The sequence below is a fragment of the Aricia agestis genome, chromosome 4, assembly GCF_905147365.1.
Source record: "Aricia agestis chromosome 4, ilAriAges1.1, whole genome shotgun sequence".
NCBI lineage: Eukaryota > Metazoa > Arthropoda > Insecta > Lepidoptera > Lycaenidae > Aricia > Aricia agestis.
In genome coordinates this window covers 21,986,041-22,006,676 of record NC_056409.1, presented here as the reverse complement: position 1 = coordinate 22,006,676, position 20,636 = coordinate 21,986,041, and the positions used below count along the sequence as shown (strand labels likewise).

Here is a 20,636-nt window from a genome sequence, read left to right as displayed (position 1 = left end):
TAATATAAATACCTATACTCCACTCGGGCTAACTTGTCGCTAGCGGTCATTGACTCCCTGTCAAAAACTTGTCTTTTTCATGTGGGAAAACCACAATTGACAATATCTGACACTTCATTGCCAATCACGGTTTATATGGAAAATGACAAGTTTTTGACAGGGAGTCAATGACCGCTAGCGACAAGTTAGCCCGAGTGGAGTATAATAATATACAGTGTGTTTGTGTAAACACCGTTATCCTTGAAACCATCAAATGAGACCGTCAAAATGAACAGTAAGGCCGCCATTCCAAACTGTTTCTTTTTACCTCTTTGTAAGTATCTGATTTGTTTCATTAATGGTTTGAATAAAGAGTTATTTATTTATTTAACTTTTTCTATGAGAATTGTTCTCATAGAAAAAGTAGCTGGGAACTCAAAAAAATCCGTCTTCATACCCATACAAATTGTCGATCCGGGCATCCGTATGGGTATGAAGACGGCATTTTACAAACACACTGTATATGGACGCTTCACACCACGTCAGCCTGGCCCCGTGGTAAGTACCTAAAGGAATTATGTTACGGGCACCAGCTAAAACTATAAAATATATTTAATACTTTTATACTATACATAATACATATTATTATATATTTAAGATTTTAATTATACCATAAGTACATATTACACATCCATGACCGAGGAACATTGAATACTTTTGGTTCCGTCGGCGCAATTCGAACCGGCGACCCCCGGCTTAAGCCACCACGCGCTTCAACCACTGAGCCACAGCGGATGTCGTCAAAACAGTAACGACTAACGAGCGAACTAACGAGAGAAGATCGTTTTATTACCGTATTGGTTATTTGTAAACCTAAAGACGTTCTTTTGTGTAAATGTTCTAAGTTTTTTATTGATTATTTAATCATAATATGCCGAGGCATCTAAATGTGGACTTATATACGTTCTTGGTGGAAAATCACAATCATAAACAATACACAATACAAAGGTGCATATACTTAGTACTACTTTTTCAGATTTTTCACAGAATATACGACTTGTTTCTATAATATATCATCATTGCCTGATTATGATATTTTATAATATAAATAAATAGTCTAAATAGTGTTAAGTATCTAAGATAAAACTGAATAAGAGTATCTACTATTCAGGCGATAATAATATTTTCAACAAGCTTTTATTATGAAAACAAGTCGTGTAGTTATTAATTAGTAAACATGTTAAAAATTGTGTAAGAAGATTGTGTACCTAATAAATAAAATATGTAACTAATTATAGTAGTGTTAACTAATATTTCATGTATTGACCGAAGCAAATTCCGTGATAGAATTGGTTTGCTTTCAAGTTCTAACCAAAGCTAAGCTAATCGCATATTATGCATTAATTTTTTTAAAGCGCGTAATACCTACAATCGGAAAATACGATACTAATAATATAATATTATATTAAGTGGTGATATTTTAACATAAGAAATTACTATGCTTTACCTACATTTCAAAGTAGGTAACCGTACAAGCTGCCTGCTTTGTTTGACACATCGGAAAATCACATACTTAATTTAAAAAAACGGCGTTTTTTGAATAGGTGTACCTACTTATTATGCTGCTAACAACTTTATTGGTAAAAAGGTAGATAGAAAAGATAATAATATTATTATTGATGACTGGGTTCGATTTTCAATTCCAATAAAAGTAATATTAATTCGATGTTCTATTTTATGCATAATATTTCTATTGTGTGTGTACCAGCAGAAAACTTGAGTCCTAGGAAGATGACGGACCTAATTTGGACGGACGGAGTAATTTGGTCGCGTTACGTCAAACCCATCAGACCAATCACAGCTGACATTGAATTGACATAAGTCGACCTCCGTCAACTGCCTACGAATCAATTTCCCGATGGTACAATATTTAAAATATATTTGTAGTTTCTGAAATAATATTTTAATGAACAGAAAAACGACCTACTACGCGTAGCTTACCTATTTAGTAATCTATGGCGAAGCCTGGCCTAGCCTGGCGTAGCCTGGCCTAGCGCTTTCACGAAGGCTCGTAGCTCGTAGCTCATAGCTCCTAGCCGTAGCATTTGGCTAACTTTACTCTTAAGGGCCTTCCCTACGGAGATTCCGTAATTTACCGTATAAACTCATAATTTGAAAGCTTTTTTTTTTTTTTTTTTTTTATTAAATAAGGGGGCAAACGAGCAAACGGGTCACCTGATGGTAAGCAACTACCGTCGCCCATGGACACTCGCAACATCAGAAGAGCTGCAGGTGCGTTGCCGGCCTTTTAAGAGGGTATACGCTCTTTTCTTGAAGGTTTGCAGGTCGTATCGGTCCGGAAATACTGCTGGTGACAGCCCATTCCAGAGTTTTACAGTGCGCGGCAGAAAGTTACGCGAAAAACGCACTGTGGAAGACTGCCACTCATCAAGGTGATGAGGATGGTATGTTTTTCGCGTGGGACGATAGCGAAAAGTTGCAGGTGGTATGATTCCGAACAATTCCTCAGAGCACTCCCCGTGATACAACCGATAGAGGATGCAGAGTGAAGCAACATCTCGGCGTAATTCCAGGGGGTCCAAGCTGTTTGAAACACTATGGCAGTCAACAATTCGAGCAGCCCTTCGTTGGATACGATCCAGAGGGAGCAGTTGGTATTTTGGCGCCCCTGCCCAGAGATGAGAACAATATTCCATATGAGGCCGAACCTGCGCCTTGTAGAGTTGTAGGCGTTGGTCCGGACTGAAGTACTGTCTCGCTCTGTTAAGAACGCCAAGCTTCTTTGAGGCTAATTTGGCCTTACCCTCAAGATGATATCGGAACTGGACTTCGCTCGATATGTTGACGCCAAGTATCTCAATGCTAGGGGAGATGGTTAAAGATGTGCCCTCGAAACGAGGATAAACGACCATTGGTGACTTTTTAGTGGTGAACGCGCAGACTTGTGTCTTGGCGGGGTTGAATTGGACTAAGTTACGTCTACCCCATTCAGAGACCTTCTCCAATGAATTCTCCACCTTAGACACAAGTTCGTTTCGACTCTCAGTGACATTTTGCCGAGAAATATTAGGGGAGCCGGTATATACAGCATCACCTGTACTATCATCCGCATAGCAATGAATGCCTTTGGTTTGTAACATGTCATTGTTACAAAGTTATAATAAAAATACAGCAATAATTTTCAGTATATCAACATTCCTTTCCCCGTTTTACTACATATTCCCCGTTTTAATTTTTTTTAGGACAATTTTGAACTAAGTTAAGTAAAAAAATAGAGTTTTGGTGCGATCTCGGCAACGCGGCAAATGTATGGCCAAGGTCGTTTGCTCGTCCCCCGAGCAAACTAATAATAATATAGCAAACTAATAATAAATAAAGCCTTAATACTAAGTAATTATAGTATAGTATGTGTAATACTAATCCCGCAGTGATTAATTATAATTTGGTTTATATTTATAATAATACAGTACAGAGCAGTACAGTACAGTACTACAGTCTTTTTTTATTGTAGAAATAGGCAATAAATAGTACATTACGCACCTGGGGCAGGAAAATAAGAAATGTCTCAGATCACAGCCAACTTTCGTCCCGCCGCGCTTACCGATGTTGCCGTTTTTCGCCTCCGTCGAGGAGAAAATAGTATACGCACCATGGGCAGTTAAATAAGAAAGCCTCAGATTACATGACGTGATCTCAGACATTTCTTATTTTTCTGCCCTAGGTGCATAATGTACTATATACTATTAAGTATTTTTTGTACCTACTTAAATATAAATGATATAGGTAAGTATGAATTAACCAAGAGATTCAATAAACATCCGACCATATGAAAAGTTGTTTCATTATCCTTCTTTTGTACCTAAATTCCAACCAATAAAACAGACCACCAAACAACGTCATATTTATAAAATAAAAATAAAATATAAGCAGCAATTTATTTTATAAAACAAAGGCTAATAACACAAGAGTTAAAAAGAAAAAGTTAGAAGAGTGAGGATCTTCGCCTCTCCCCTTTTTCGTAAAGTTATCCCAGTTTTTGAGTCCTAAATTAGTGTTAACTATTAAGGTTGGCTTGCACCAGAGGCGTGGTTAAAGTTAAAGTTATGGTTTTAGTTAAATATGGCGTCCTTTAGCTTAAAATTTAACCTTAACTTTAACCGGAGAAATTCACAGATGTCTGTTGCGTTTATTTTTTGGTATTGAAGCTACAGGTAACGGGATTGAGGGTATAAAAAATTTAATTATCCGTAAAAATCGAAATCAAAAATAATAGAACACTGTAAAACATAGTAAATTTTCAGATATACGTATGAGCGGAGGTTAAATATGGCGTCCTTGGACGCAATATTTAACTTTAACCAAAGATTTGACCTTTTTCCACTGTAGTTAAAAGTTAAAGTTACAGTTATAGTTAAAGTTAGTTGGTGCAACCCAACCTAAGCTAATATTTTGGAAATTAACAGTAATAGAATGTCGTAATTCCAACGTCGTAAAATTTAATACTACTTCCATACCTCAGCTTTGATAATACTTACAGTCACGGGACACAGTAGACTTTTAGATCTATCTCTTTATCCAATATGTACCAATATTATAGATGCGAAAGTGTGTCTGTCTATATGTTACCTCTTTACGCCCAAACCTCTGAACTTGATTTGAGTCCCGGGAAATGACATCGAATATTTTTCTTCCTGGAACAATGTACGGTTCCCGCGTGACAAACGAATTTTGACGCAACGGAGTTGAAGTTGAAGACCCAAGTCCTTGTCTACTCGTTATTGTACGGGTTAGGCTGTTTAACTACTGCTGCCGGCCATAGATAACCTCTACATAACAAGTATTAGCTCGTCTTCAAAACCCCATAAGATTTTATTTCTAGAGGGTTACAATTAAGTAACATTAAAACTAGGCAGTCATTTGCAATGTCCGATACATTACTCAAGAAACATACTCATTAAAACGATATTATGTAAGTAACTAATAGTAGGTACTTATACAGTGTGTAACAAAAATAAGTGATAATACTTTAGGGTGTGTACGTGTTCCTTGTAGAGAGTTCACTGTGAAAGTAGCAGCGCTAAAAGACCAATTTTTTTTTTCATATTTGTATGGGCACGGGCCCGAGCGTTATGCTCTACAAGGAACACGTACACACCCTAAAGTATTCTCACTTATTTTTGTAACACCCTGTATAACAATAAATTAATAAGCTTTGTCTTCCTAGACTTTTATAGACTTCTTTTTCTAAAGAGGCACCTTTATAAGATCTATCCGGGGACCCCGGTCCGGGGTCTAAATGAGCAAAGTAGGCGACAGCAATGATGTTCCCTAGCTATGTGTGTTATGATTGTGCTGTGGCTGTGAGTCGTCGCCCAAACATAAAACAACAATCAACTTAATAAAATACATGTCAATATGCTAACAAAAATTAATACTTACTGGTATACAAAATCGTTGTCAAGTCATGAGTTTGCATTTACTACATATATTTAATATTATACTACATTTTTCATTTACTACGTTCTATAATTAGTACAAAATAAATTATAAAAAAATGTAAAAAGATACACTACGATACATTTAGTCAGTGCCATCTAGTGTTGAATAGATTTACTAATTTTATTAGCGCCATCTAGTTTTGTATGTTGTATTCAGAGTACGGAAATCGCTTACTCCATCTATTACAAATTGTCCGAAACGTTTAAATTTTTTTTCGAGTGCTACATACTGAAAATATGTTTTATAAATTGTTAACATAAATATAGCCATATTGTTAATAAAATAATCACATCATATTTTGTTCATTTATATAAATTATCAGGTCGTAATTTTTAATATTCTTGACATACTTAATATTTTGTATTCTCTCAATAAATTTTTATTCGACTGACATTCCTGCTCGAAGCTGGCCACATTCTCGCTGTCTCCGTTTCAGCAAGTATGTAAATGTCATTTTTATAAATATAAGTTTACAAAAAAATAACGTTTTAGGCTGTGTGCTTTTCTATTTTAATAATTCTACGATATCATAAGAATTCAAACATATTTCCGCGATGTATTCGTCGACCGAGCATAACCTCCTCGTCAGCGTCACGTAACATTCAAAGGCTCCGATGGTTAGGAAAACGATGGTGCTAAGCACGGAGTGGGCGCAGGTGGAAGTGGTCGAGCTCACGAACGACGGCAACGGGCTGGGGTTCAATTTGGTCGGCGGCAGGAGCACGGGCGTGGTGATCAAGTACGTGCTGCCCGGCGGGATCGCCGACAAGGACGGGCGGCTGCAGAGCGGCGATCACGTTCTTCAAGTGGGCTCGGTGAACTTGCGCGGGTTCACGTCCGAGCAAGTCGCGGCGGTTCTGCGACAGACGGGGCCTACGGTGCGCCTCCTAGTGGCGAGGCCCGCGGATCCGGCCGCCGCGCTGCGAGCTCCGATTCCGGGAACTGCCCTAGTGCCTACCAAGCTGCTGGCGGATCCCGACCTTCTCGACCGCCATCTCATAGAGGCGGGCTACGGCGCCGTCTACGACTTGTCCCAGTGTTACGGTGAATACATTAGTGCCGAGAACGGAGACGTCGAAAACTTAGTAGCGGCAAATATTGTGAGTGTAATTGGTGAAAACCCTCAACAGATACCGGACCATCCCATAGTGTCACCGACTGTGTCCCCCGCTATAACTATCTCGGTACCAGTTGAACTGCCTACTCTACCAGAAATAGAGATTGTTCACGTTGATCTCAACAAAAATGTTTATGGATTAGGTATCACAGTAGCGGGATATGTCTGTGAAAAGGAGGAGCTGTCAGGTATATTCGTGAAGAGTATCATAGAGGGCAGCAGTGCAGATCAGAGTGGAAAGATTAGATTGAACGATAGAATTATTGAAGTGGATGGTATTTCTCTAGCCGACAAAAGTAATCCCCAAGCTGTAGAAATATTGAGAAACACTGGTATATCGGTTCACTTGGTGCTGGAGAGATATTTGCGTGGACCCAAGTTTGAACACCTCCAGCTCGCTATATTTAATGAGGAGAGGCCCGCTTCGCCCTCACCTTCTGCAACCACTCTTACCTGGTTCCCTGTGCCTTCCCAAGCCGATAACAGTACTGTTGAAATAGAACCGGAGCCCGAGTCCAACACTACTATTGACTCTAGTGTTTTGGAGGTTGGTGACCTCGAAGCTGAAATATCTGAGCCTTCTCAAGAAGAATTAGACAGAAGGTTCAATGAAATACTTGCTATAGACAAGGAGGATATCAAAAGAAGGTGGGAAGAAGAACTGGGACCTGGCAAAGAAATACTCATAGCAGAAGTGAGCAAATTGTCAGGCTTAGGCATAAGTCTTGAGGGAACAGTGGACGTGGAGGGTGGCCAGGAAGTAAGACCTCACCACTACATCAGGTCTGTGCTTCCCGAGGGACCGGTGGGACAACAGGGTACATTCATAGCTGGTGACGAGCTGCTCGAAGCTAACGAATATAGATTACACGGTCTCACTCACACTGAAGTTGTGAATATTTTGAAGCAGCTACCGAATCGTGTGAGGTTGGTCTGCGCACGCAGTAGCACCGAGAGCGGCCCCCGACCTGTCATTAATTTGTCGCAGGACCGCGAGGGCTTCGAAGCGCGAAAAATAATCTCAGGCAGCCTTAATAACTTAACTACTATTGTGAAAGCTCAATCCGATACCTCAATCAATACTTCCAGTACGGCAACACTGACAAACCACTCCGCAAACTCTAAAAAGTCTCGTTCTCTGGAGTGTGTGTCAGGTCTAGCGATGTGGCAGAGCAAAGAAGATATTGTGGAGCTAGTAAAAGGTGACCAGGGGCTCGGGTTCTCGATTCTCGATTATCAGGATCCGATTGATCCCAATGGCACTGTCATTGTTGTGAGGAGCTTGGTACCCGGTGGTGTTGCGGAAAAGAGCGGTGACATAGCGCCGGGAGACAGGGTAATGTCTGTGAATGGGGCCAGTATAAAAAACGCGACATTGGACCAAGCCGTACAAGCATTAAAAGGGGCACCAAGAGGAGTGGTCAGAGTGGGTATAGCCCGACCGCTTCCCAGCAACGACAACAGTAAATCTAAGAGTACAACTACACTCAACACCAAACCGAGTTAGTTCTCGGCTCCATCTCACTCACTGTGTTATAACTAGTCATATTTGAAATCATATCTCCTATACGCTTATTAAAGCATTTTTAAATGCGTTTAGAACGCGCTCAGTGAAATATTAGTATAGTATCTAATTTTACACCAGATTTGTACTAGGTAAAATAGGTCTCCCTGCTTACAAAACTCATAGAAATATATAATATACATATATTATATTATGATAGAAACTAACGCTTTACTAGCTAGATTACATATCTTGAGTCACTCAATGTTTTGTATTGCACACTACTTTACAAGAACATCTCATTACTAAATACTGTAAGTCGTTGATACCTTAATTCTGTTTCTAATATAAAAAGTATATATCTTCAGTTACTAAACTCTTGTTAGTTGATATATTGTTTTTAAAGATGTATATCTGCTATTTGCCTGTATGTGTAAGATACAATTTTATATTTATATGAAATTAACTAAATATACAGGATGCTACAAATATTTCTCAGTTTTGTAGAAATTTTCTTGAATACAAATTTTACGTTTTCTATTTTGTTGGATATAATTATTTGATACAATATTATTAAGTAATTCATAACTTTACATGTGTGTTAAACATGCAAAAATATTTACATTTGATTTAATATGACAACTTATTTGTTTATGGTTGTGTGGTAAAAACTAAAAAGTTATTTACTATTTTAGATTTACCTAAAATTAGGCAGAATTAAGGTTCATGATCAACAAAAATCAGTGACTTTAAAAGATCACTTTAGTAGAATTATAATATTTAAAATTCAAACTTTTTAATGTGTTAGTCAAATAGTATATACTATAGCACAATTTATATTTCTAAAAAAAATATTCTACAGGGTGATCTTTTTGGTCCCCTTGAATATAATCGTAATATAGTGTAGGTGTAGTGTAACTGCTATAGATATACCTAAGGGGAACAATTATACATGTAACTTCTTTTATATGTAAATAAATTTTAATTGGTCACGGTCAATATCTATATTATAGGCACCCATTGAGCATCTTTATTGAACTGTGTATAAGATATATTATTAATAAAAAAAAGTTAGATCACTACAAACATAATAAGAAGTTACTTAAAACTACATCATACTGCCAGTTGCCACATTTTTTTCATTTAAGTAATTCTTTAAAGTAATCTCAGAAAGTATTTATGAGTACCCACTGTTGAACAAATGTTATTTAGTTCATATTATTGCCTCAGTTGCTTCCAGCAAAAAAAATATACATAATACAGGTGCTCAAAGTTTCATAATATTATTAAGTTTATGGTGTACAATTTCAACTTTTATGGCAATATAAAATATGTTGTAATGGCAGTTTACAACTTTGTCGCGGTTTGTTCTGCATTATTGTTATTCATTTATGTATTTTAAAGCTTAAAATATTATTACCGACCGACCGTAAGGGTGGGTTGCACCAGAGGCGTGGTTAAAGTTATGGTCACAGTTAAATATGGCGTCCTTTAGCTTTAACTTTAACCGGAGAAATTCACAGATGTCTGTTGTGTTTTTTTTTTATTGAAGCTACGGTATTACGGGATTGAGGGTATAAAAAATTGAATTGAATTGTAAAAATCGACAGGAAAAATATAACTCTGTAAAACATAGTAAATTTTCAGATATACATATGAGCGGAGGTTAAATATGGCGTCCAAGGACTTTAACCAATGATTTGACATTTTGCACTGTAGTTAAAGTTAGTTGGTGCAACCCTAAACCTAAGTCTTTTTACGGGATTGAAAACGACTTTATTTGAGCATTTTAAAAGATTGTATCTGCTCATGTGATTAGGAACAGTCAGATAAGAATTATTTTACATCTTAAGATGAAAATAAAGTTAATAGAATATATTTGTAAAGATATAGATCTGTAAATCAATGTGAAATACATAGGTTGTCCTCAGTACCTATATAATAATCCATAGTACATAATATGTCCAGCTTCTGAGGCTTACCAGGAGTTTATAAACTCCTTGTTAGCTTAACAGACATAGTAGTCATTTTACAGTGGCCATAGAAGCATAGTAAGTAGAAAACAGACATAGCAGTCATTTTCCTATACTAGCTGCCATAACATACTATAAGAATATTTTCTCTGTTCACGAATTATGGTAAGACTATTTAGTTGATAAGTCACAGATCACGTCGTGTATAACAGATAATAACTAGTTTAAATTACTTAACTAGTTAATGTAATAGTACCTACTCTGACTGTTCCATATGAACAAATATTCTAAACGTACAACACTTCGTATTCTTCTTAATAATAAAAATATTTACACAGCGTATAACTATAAAAGGTCTTCTGTCTCTGTCTGATATGTGAATTTTACAATGTATCAGATAAAGACATCACACCTTATGTTAATGGTTGTGTAAAAAAATTTTTTTAGTAAGGAAAAGATATGATTATGTTAACTCTTAATCTTCCTGTTCCGACTGAAATAACTAGAACGTAAAATAGAGTCTCTGGGTAGATTCGGCTTCAGCCTTTAATATATGTATTTGTAATAGGTTCATTTTAGTATACTTACTACGAAATAGTAAACCGATTGTCTTCATTAGGTAGTCGCCTGAATCAAAATATTATTTTCTCCTGTTTGTATGTTAACGATTCCGCTAACTTTTATTCAAAAAAATATTCAGTTAGATTTGATCTAACGTAAGCTCATTTTACTTTGAACTTACATTTTATAATAGCTAGTATTAATGGTGCTCTCTATTGCCTCAATTTCTATCTCTCTAAGCTCTAGAATAGAGCCTCTAGTCGCCTAGTTATAACTCGTCGTTTAGTTAACGCTTCTAGTTCTAAGTTACTAACATTGTGTTATTAAACAAAACATCGAAATTGCAATTTTGGAAATTCTTGCGTCTGATCGGTAATCTCAATTATTTTGCACGGCTAATATAAGGCAGATTATATTGTGTTGAATGTTTTTGTATGAAGTCTGTAAAAGTATCATGAAAAGTTTTCCGCGGTTGGACGCCCATTTTCCGCATAGTATTATTACATCACCCGATCCTGTTTGAGCATTAGATCGCACTGTAACTACTTCACCACTAGCTGTACTACACGAAAAGCATATATCTATGAAAAGAGAATTAAAACTTCTAAAACTATTATTTTGGATTTTCATTCCCTTTATACCTTGAAATCCCAACGTAATATTTTACAAAGTTCCAAGATTCTTTGTTGGTGAGTTCAAAAATTGTTCTGATTGAAGTGTAGGTAGGTACTATCTTGTGTTCGATTAATTGTTTTTACTGAAAACAGTAGGTTAGTAGACACAAAATATGTATCGAGTACTCGACTACCTTGAATCTCTTCAGGAGGGGTGCTTTTGAATAATTAATCGCGGTCTGTGATTATTAGAGCAACTTAAACTTTGAGTCGTGTCTATTAATAGCTTCATCAATAAACATAGGTGCAAAGGCTACTAAACTACAGACGTTTTGGTACCATCCTGTTTACAGATTCGCTTGAGTGAAGTGCAATGACCAGTGAGTAGTGACCGGTGCTAATAAATGCTATAATATTATAAAGTGAAACATCCTATATTTTTTGCAAGCTTTTATGAAGTACTGCGACATAACATGAATTACCTCTTATACTTACCGTTGGGATAAAAATAGAGTAGATAATGTTAATGAAATAGACGTAAAAGGAAAACAAAGAATGTCTATTATTTCACGATCAACCCTGTATTGACCTTCTTATTGCATTCAGTATATAAATTATTGTTGTGTTGTCAACAGCGATGTGGGTGCCCAACCTGCCCCTCGCCGTGCTCACCGGCATGGCGGCCGGCGCCGGCGCGCTATGTGTATTCAAGTAAGTACAGCTACATTATATAATTTACTATTGAGGGCCTAAATAGTAAAGACTACAAAACGACAATTTAATGCCGCATAAATCATAAATGCGCGCATGTCAACCTACCTCGTCGACCTAATCTCAAAAATGATAATTAACTAACTAGATGACTATGAGGCCCATATTATTCATTTTATCGTCCCGAAACCGTACATTTTCCGCAACAAAAACTATCATCCTAGTTTTCCAATTAGAGACCACAATGCGACTCAGTGGCGCTTAATGTCGAATTATGCTGAAACTACATTTCTGTCAGAGTTGGTATCCATTGCACGCATCAAGCGAAACCACTACTTTTTAACCGACTTCCAAAAAACGAGGAGGTTATATATTCGGCTGTGGATTTTTTTTTGTATGTTCGACCACTACTCCGCCGTTTGTGAACCGATTTTCAAAATTTTTGTTTTGTTATATTAGATTTCACTCCAATTTGGTCCCATTTTCACAAAAGTGGTGATCTGATGATGGGATCCATGAGTAATCGAGGGAACACCTCAAAATTTATATGGAAACATATGGTGATTTTGATTTTATGAGAAGCATCCTTAGCATATGCTACCAAAACGCAAGATTTTGCACCAAGGTATACTATGGTTCCGAAGATACTAAGAGAACTCCGGATTCCTTATAGATACAAGTTTGGGGGTTTAGGCGTTGTTTTAAGAACTGAAAGCATATGCTACTGTAGCAGTACCTACGTTCGTTCGCCGATTGAAACAAAGAAAACTACGTTCAGAAGAACGCACACCGTCTTTGTATACGTTCGTTATAGAAGATAAAACATAGAAGAAAACCGTTCTGCAAAGAACGTACGTTCGCAATAACGAGAGAAACAGCTGTCCGTATAATAATACCGGACATGAACCGGCCCTGAAAAGGGCGTTTTTCTAATAAGAATTCTTCGCAACACTACACTACGCGTCTTCACATCGAGGCTACGTCGAGCGAGGAATATTCGCAGCGTGGCTAAGGTCTTCATGGTGTTTGCAGAGCTTCATAACATCTTCACAAAATGGCGGCACTACTGTTATTACCGGCACGGCGGCGACCGACAGCGAGACGACGTCGGAATGGCGCGCGCGGGCGAACTCACAGATTACTAGTAGGTATATATTTGTAGGGCGAACTGAATTCGCGGCCCGCGAGAGCCCATATTTATACTCGGGGGATGCCAGCGCCGCGAGCCGCGGTGCGGCTAGATTCCCGCGCAGCAATCTTAAAACTTTGTAAATATTCCTTATTCCATTTTTTTCTCTTTCTAATTTTTGTAAATATTTTTATCCCTTTCTTTATGTCTCTCTCTAATGTGTAACAGCCAATAGAAATTAATCTTTTAACTCTTGTACAGATTTAGAATAATAATAATTATGTAAAATTTTTGTATATAAACCGCACAGATTGTTCAATAAACCACTTCAGTTCACCACAGTATATCGAGTTTTACTCTATACTCCTCCGACCTCTAGTCGACTCTTAGAGAGACCAACCGGTCCTCTAAACTACTATGCAAATTACATTCATCATCATCATCATCATCATCATCATCATCACTACCATGTCAGGGTCACCAATGTCACAACTCACATGGTTGTATATGGATACAATATAGGTACACACAACACCATAAAATATCATCAGTCATCACGTTATGTCCTTATTTATTTGGTACATTTCAAAGCGATTTTAATACAAAAAAAATATATACTTAATGTTGTTTCAAAATACATAAAAGTACCACAAAATTGAACATAATTAACAAATTCAACCTTTACTCCAGAGCGTAAGGCACACATTTGGGTTGGACTGAAGGAAACGGGGCACTATGGAAAAAAGACTTAGAAAAATTTTTCGTCAAAATTTTAACCTCTTATAAATAACCACCCTTTTTGAATATACCAATCGATAGGGGGCGCCAAGGGGAGCAAAAAAGCTCAGATAAACTTTTCTCAAAAATAAACCTCTGTCGAAAGACAGGCCGAAATGTGAACCTCGTTAGTACGGAGAAAATAATTTAAATTTGGACGAAAAAATTAAACCTCTTATAACCACCCCTTTTGAATACACCAATCGATAGGGGGCGTCAAGGGGAGTAAGAAAGCTCAAATAAACTTTTCTCAAAAATCAACCCCCGGCCAGATACAGGCCGATATACGAACCTCGTTAGTATGGCGAAAATACTTAGAAAAAATCCAACCCCCTAAGACCACCCCTTTTTATTATACCAATCGATAGGGGGTGCCAAGGGAAGCAAAAAAGCTCAGATAAACTTTTCTCAAAAATCAACCCCTGTCGCATGACAGGCCGAAATGTGACCCTTGTTAGTATGGCGAAAATACTTAGAAAAATTTGGCTAAGGTTTAGGAACCTATGTCAATTAAATGTTAAGGAAGATTGTTTTGGGTGAGAAAAACTCCTACTTACCGTTTCCACCGCCAGTAAACTCTCCGTTTAGAAGAAATTCGCATTTCAGATTTTCGTAATCTTCAGATAAGATCATCTGTTTTCTGATGTTTACGAAGTATTTTTAAGGCATCTCAAGGCTGTGATGAGTGGGCCTTACTTAACTACTCAGCCACGGATACCGAAGGGGGGACGGGGGGCGTAGCCTCCCCTAAAGGGGGAGTTCGGGGGGCGCAGCCCCCCGCCAAAACAAAAACAAACACCATCCAGAAAGTCCAAAAGTCGGTGCCAGTTCCAAAAGTTTCAAATATTCTGTCAGAGAACTAAAGATTCAGCTATCTGGTACCGACTTCAAAATGATGAAGATTGAGTACAGAAATAGTTGAGGTTTAGCCGAATTCGGAAAAAATAACTATTAGATAGGAAAAATTATTTAATACTTTTTAGTTCATATTATAAGGATGTTATTATTGTTTTTACCTTGGAAGTCGGTTTTAATTTTTTGTTAATGATAGTGCTCGATTCTGCGAGGCGGTGTTGTGGTTGAAACATTCAACGTTGAGCATTATACCGCACAATGCGCTATAATGCTCTTATTGGAAAACACACCATATGACATTACCTTCCCCGTCTCTCAAGAGCTCAAAGTATACCTACTTCATACCAAATCTTATCTGAATCGGTTCAACTTAAGGGAGATCGCAGAGGGCACACGTTTTGTGTGATCGAGTCTGCGGCGCACATACAGTCTGCATGGCGCCAAAAAGTGTGCCGTCTTGCGATCTCCCAGGACGCAGACAGACACGCTCTCACATAACATACAGGGTGTAACAAAAATATATGATAATACTTTAGGGTGTGTATGTGTTCCTTATAGAGAGTTAACAATGTGAAAGTAGCAGCGCTGAAAGACCAAATCTTATTTCACTTTTGTATGGACAAGCGTGCGAACGTCACGAGTTTCCCCATACAAAAGTGAAAAAATTGGTCTTTCAGCGCTGCTATTTTCACAGTGAACTCTCTATAAGGAACACATACTCACCCTAAAGTATTATCACTTATTTTTGTTACACCTTGTATAATATCAATAAGGATGTGTTCGACATGAGCTTGTGTGTACCAGGGACATGTACGGGGGCACGCCGTTCGACAAGAAGGTCCGCGCGGAGGGCCTGACGGTGGTCGTGACGGGCGCCAACACCGGCATCGGCCGCGAGACCGTCGCCGAGTTCGCCAAGCGCGGAGCTAAGGTAAAGTACCCGCTGATTCCAGTGCCGGATTTACATTTTTATGAATGTAGGCCACTATTTCCGCCGCCCCTGTACGAAATCTGTGCGCCCCGCAGGACGCGGCCTATACGGCCTATTTATAAACAATTCTTCCCGGCTCCCCAATGGAGTTCATACTGTTCTTAGTAAAATGATTTTCCGAAAATAGAATAGAAAAGTTAATATGTATTCAGTACTTCCTTCGCTAACTTTAATTGGATCTGAACAAAGTAGCTCAAATTTACGGCTTACGCCGAGCGTTCTGCGTCCTACAGACTGAAAAGCCGTCCTAGATATTGAAAACAAAAAGTAATTACTGTTGAAAGCTTTCTGTAATTAATCTGAAATGGCGATCAAGTCTTGTAGTTCATTCATGCTAAGTAGTATGAATTTTACTATAGGCTGGTCGCAGAGCAGGTCGAAATTTGTTCATTGACCCCTCGCGGCATCACTATATTTTAACTTGTGCATAACATAACATATCTATCGCTAATGCACTTCTATATAGTACCAGCTGTGGAAGTGAGAAAACAACACATTATTCGCAAGTGAAAGAGACAATTAGTATCGTTGGGTCAGAGTACTCGCCTACCATGTAATCTGAGAAATTGCATGGTAGGAGAGTAGCGAACCTACATTATTTGGTCTGGTTAATGCAGGTTGTGTCAAGTCAATATAGAACGTTGGCTGATCTCGACCAATGAAATGAAATAAAATAATTTAAATAATTTATTACTGTAAATAGGTTAAAAATTAATGCTCTTTGAACGATGCCTACCACCGGTTCGAGAAGTAACAACGAATGAGTCAATATCTCAAATAGCACTCATTGTGTCAGGTGTTCATGGCGTGCCGCGACATGGCGAAGTGCGAGGCGGCGCGGCGCGAGATCGTGCTGGAGTCGGGCAACAAGTACGTTTACTGCCGGCCCTGCGACCTCGCCAGCGTCCACTCCGTCAAGAAGTTCGTCGACAGGTGAGCTACGAGATGCTTGAAGTTGGGAAGTAGATTCGTAGAATAGAGTCGCCTAAAGATAAACATAATAATATTAAACAGTTTATGCTATAATATTTAGAAGAAACAGTAGGTAGTAGGTACGCATATTTGATATTACGTAATATGCGTACCCTCGAAAGGCTTAAATGATCTAGTAGTGGACTGTGTTTCCACCAGAGCTGAGCTAAGCTGTGTTGCTGGAAACGTGGTTTGGACTTTGGAGAACGAAGAATTGCTTCATTTGCCTTTCCCGCAACGCAGCTCTAGTGGAAACGCCTTACCTAATGTTTCTCCCCAGGTTCAAGAAGGAAGAGCCGCACCTGCACGTGCTGGTGAACAACGCCGCGGTGCTTGAGCCGCCCGAGCGCCTCACGCCCGACGGCTTCGAGACGCAGCTCGCCGTCAACCACCTCGCACACTTCCTGCTCACCTCGCTGCTCACCGACACGCTCAAGGTCAGTGACACCGACTAAAGGAGGAGCCGCACCTGCACGTGCTGGTGAACAACGCGGCAGTGCTGGAGCCGCCCGAGCGCCTCACGCCCGACGGCTTCGAGACGCAGCTCGCCGTCAACCACCTCGCACACTTCCTGCTCACCTCGCTGCTCACCGACACGCTCAAGGTCAGTGACACCGACTAAAGGAGGAGCCGCACCTGCACGTGCTGGTGAACAACGCGGCAGTGCTGGAGCCGCCCGAGCGCCTCACGCCCGACGGCTTCGAGACGCAGCTCGCCGTCAACCACCTCGCACACTTCCTGCTCACCTCGCTGCTCACCGACACGCTCAAGGTCAGTGACACCGACTAAAGGAGGAGCCGCACCTGCACGTGCTGGTGAACAACGCGGCGGTGATGGAGCCGCCCGAGCGCCTCACGCCCGACGGCTTCGAGACGCAGCTCGCCGTCAACCACCTCGCACACTTCCTGCTCACCTCGCTGCTCACCGACACGCTCAAGGTCAGTGACACCGACTAAAGGAGGAGCCGCACCTGCACGTGCTGGTGAACAACGCGGCAGTGCTGGAGCCGCCCGAGCGCCTCACGCCCGACGGCTTCGAGACGCAGCTCGCCGTCAACCACCTCGCACACTTCCTGCTCACCTCGCTGCTCACCGACACGCTCAAGGTCAGTGACACCACTAAAGGAGGAGCCGCACCTGCACGTGCTGGTGAACAACGCGGCGGTGATGGAGCCGCCCGAGCGCCTCACGCCCGACGGCTTCGAGACGCAGCTCGCCGTCAACCACCTCGCACACTTCCTGCTCACCTCGCTGCTCACCGACACGCTCAAGGTCAGTGACACCACTAAAGGAGGAGCCGCACCTGCACGTGCTGGTGAACAACGCGGCGGTGATGGAGCCGCCCGAGCGCCTCACGCCCGACGGCTTCGAGACGCAGCTCGCCGTCAACCACCTCGCACACTTCCTGCTCACCTCGCTGCTCACCGACACGCTCAAGGTCAGTGACACCGACTAAAGGAGGAGCCGCACCTGCACGTGCTGGTGAACAACGCGGCGGTGATGGAGCCGCCCGAGCGCCTCACGCCCGACGGCTTCGAGACGCAGCTCGCCGTCAACCACCTCGCACACTTCCTACTCACCTCGCTGCTCACCGACACGCTCAAGGTCAGTAACATCCACTGACTTTGTTTGTAAGGCCGCCTAGTCTCTAGCTACGGGCTCACTTCACTTTGAGCAATTCTGTTCCCACAGATTCGTGTAAATAAACAGCAAAAAAATTTTCTCGCCGTACAGAAACAGGACAGTATTTTTAACAAAACTGTGTTGAATAAAGTTTTTGCAACTTTTTACTTCAAAGACTACTATTCGAAACAGCGCCTCTAGCGGCAAAAAATGGTAACCAATTCGAAGGAGACAAGTAGCGTAAAGCCTCGATAACATATTTATCCCTATTTCAGAAATCGGCGCCGAGCCGCGTGATTGTGGTGACGTGCAAGTCGCACTTCAAGGGGCGCATCCACCGCGACGACCTCAACAGCGCCACCGCAAGCGACGCCTACAACCAGAGCAAGCTCGCCAACGTGCTCTTCGCCAGGGAGCTCGGACGCCGGATGCTCGGTATACCGTATATGTCATGATATAGCGTAATGCGTCCCTGGTCCAGTGCTTTAATATTAGGTCTCATGACTCGGAGGTCTTTAGTTAAAATAAAAAAATAGACCACTGATTTCTATAAAAATATAGAAAGAGATATGAAAATATATATATATATATTTTTTTATTTTATTTATTTAGGAAAACAAACAGTACAATAATTACATATAAAAAACTTCTAGGAATATAACAATAGACCGTTTACATGTTTTCACTTATAAGATTCTAAGAAAAACAACTTTTGACAAATGACACAAGATAAAGTTAACATTTAAAACAATTAATGAACCGGAAAAAAAAATCACGGCAAATTATGACGGCATCTGATGTAATTGTCATCGTCTCATTAGCTAGCGTGTTTACACACGAGCCACCGCCACCGCGGCGGCGCCGCTGCATACTCATCCTTGTATTTCTATGGGCCAAGCTTATCACACGCCGCCGCCGGCAGCGAGCGGTGCCGCAGTTTTCAACAAACATACGAGATTAGTCGGACCCATGATCGCGCCGCAGTGTGCGCGGCGGCGAAAAACGCTGCCGCTGCGGCGCCGTGTGTAAACACGCTTAGACGTTATCTGCTATTTATCAACTCCTCACATCAGTCTGTAGTAAGTCTACAGACTGATGTGACGTCATATCTTACTATCTCAGGCACGGGCGTGGCAGTCTCGGCGGTGGACCCGGGTTTCTCGGACACGTACATCACGCGCCACCTGCCGATGTCCCGCAGCTTCACGCGCTTCTTCGTGTACCCGCTGTTCTGGCCCGTGATGAAGAACGCGCGCACCGGCGCACAGACTATCCTGCATGCCGCGCTAGATCCCGCGCTCGCTGATACCAAGGGCGACTACTTTGTGTGAGTGTGTTTATACAGTATGCATTGTTTAAACATTTCTATTAGTAACGAATACAATACAGTAGTGTACTCCAGTATATAAGCAATAGTAAGTAGGTTAAAAATACATTTGTATTCATACAGGATGCAGGATATTTTAACGTTTGGTAATAATAATTCTGACTGACTCGAGTGAGAATTACAAGAACAGTAGGTATAGAGATGATCACTAAGGTAATTTTAAAATGGCACATGGATGGTCATTGGCCATCAACGATTTCAACAACAGAAAAAGAAATACGAAACAGTCGTAGCCCGGCAGCCTACATATTCGTAACGTGCTGCCCTGCGACCAATCAGTTGGATATAACGTGTTGGTTATAATATTTTAGCGACAAGGAGCTGGCGCTGCCGTCGGCTGAGGCGCAGGACTACGAGCTGGGGCTGTGGCTGTGGAAGGTCAGCGACAAGTGGATCACCAGCCGCCTCGCCGCACCCGCCCCCGCCGCGCCCCCCACCCTCACACCGGCGCGCGCACCCGCCGTAGCTGCGCCCCTGGTGGCCGCCGCGTGAAACTATTGTATTAACAAGTAAAACCTGATCAGGAACAAAAAAGTAACCATGTTGAATAAAGACAGTAAAGTAAACTGTAAAGCCTCACAAGGAACAAAAAAAAGTTACTTAACATGTTGAATAAAGACAGTATTGTTGCAACACTACTATAAGATTAGAGGTCTCCAATCAAAGTTCATAGTGCTGATGCAATAAACAGGCGCGAGCGGGTTTTCAGTAACTGGTCAGCTTTTAACATTTTTGCAACTATTATTTACTATCTATGTATGCCCCCTGTTGAAACCAAACAATCAATATTTAATTGCTATGATGGAAAAAATTGTGTGGTGTTCGTGGATTAAGAGGTGCGCGAGGTGCATTTATTGTTAAATAATTTAGTTTTAATTTAGACAAATAAATGATAGTGTTTAGAATTCCGTATTATTTCCAGCT

General features: G+C 40.6%; 2 protein-coding genes across 4 annotated transcripts; both read left to right on the top strand.

Moving 5' to 3' along the window:
• Nucleotides 1–5,852: 5,852 nt before the first annotated feature.
• Nucleotides 5,853–20,614, top strand: LOC121726040 (retinol dehydrogenase 13-like). 3 transcript variants are annotated; one of them, XM_042113257.1, is made up of 9 exons: nt 11,460–11,648; nt 11,904–11,979; nt 15,545–15,671; nt 16,528–16,664; nt 16,984–17,140; nt 18,601–18,760; nt 19,448–19,652; nt 20,024–20,240; nt 20,305–20,614. In XM_042113257.1, the coding sequence occupies exons 1-8, from the start codon at nt 11,642–11,644 to the stop codon at nt 20,202–20,204; spliced, it is 1,050 nt and encodes a 349-aa protein (XP_041969191.1). In that variant the 5' UTR covers nt 11,460–11,641; the 3' UTR covers nt 20,205–20,240; nt 20,305–20,614. The 3 variants fall into 3 exon arrangements, with proteins under 3 accessions (XP_041969192.1, XP_041969191.1, XP_041969189.1); XM_042113258.1 differs by lacking the exon at nt 11,460–11,648 and adding an exon at nt 5,853–5,938 and having other exon boundaries at nt 20,024–20,614; XM_042113255.1 differs by having other exon boundaries at nt 11,461–11,648; nt 20,024–20,614.
• Nucleotides 5,953–8,483, top strand: LOC121726039 (patj homolog). Its single transcript, XM_042113254.1, has one exon. The coding sequence runs from the start codon at nt 6,114–6,116 to the stop codon at nt 8,121–8,123; it is 2,010 nt and encodes a 669-aa protein (XP_041969188.1). The 5' UTR covers nt 5,953–6,113; the 3' UTR covers nt 8,124–8,483.
• Nucleotides 20,615–20,636: the final 22 nt, after the last annotated feature.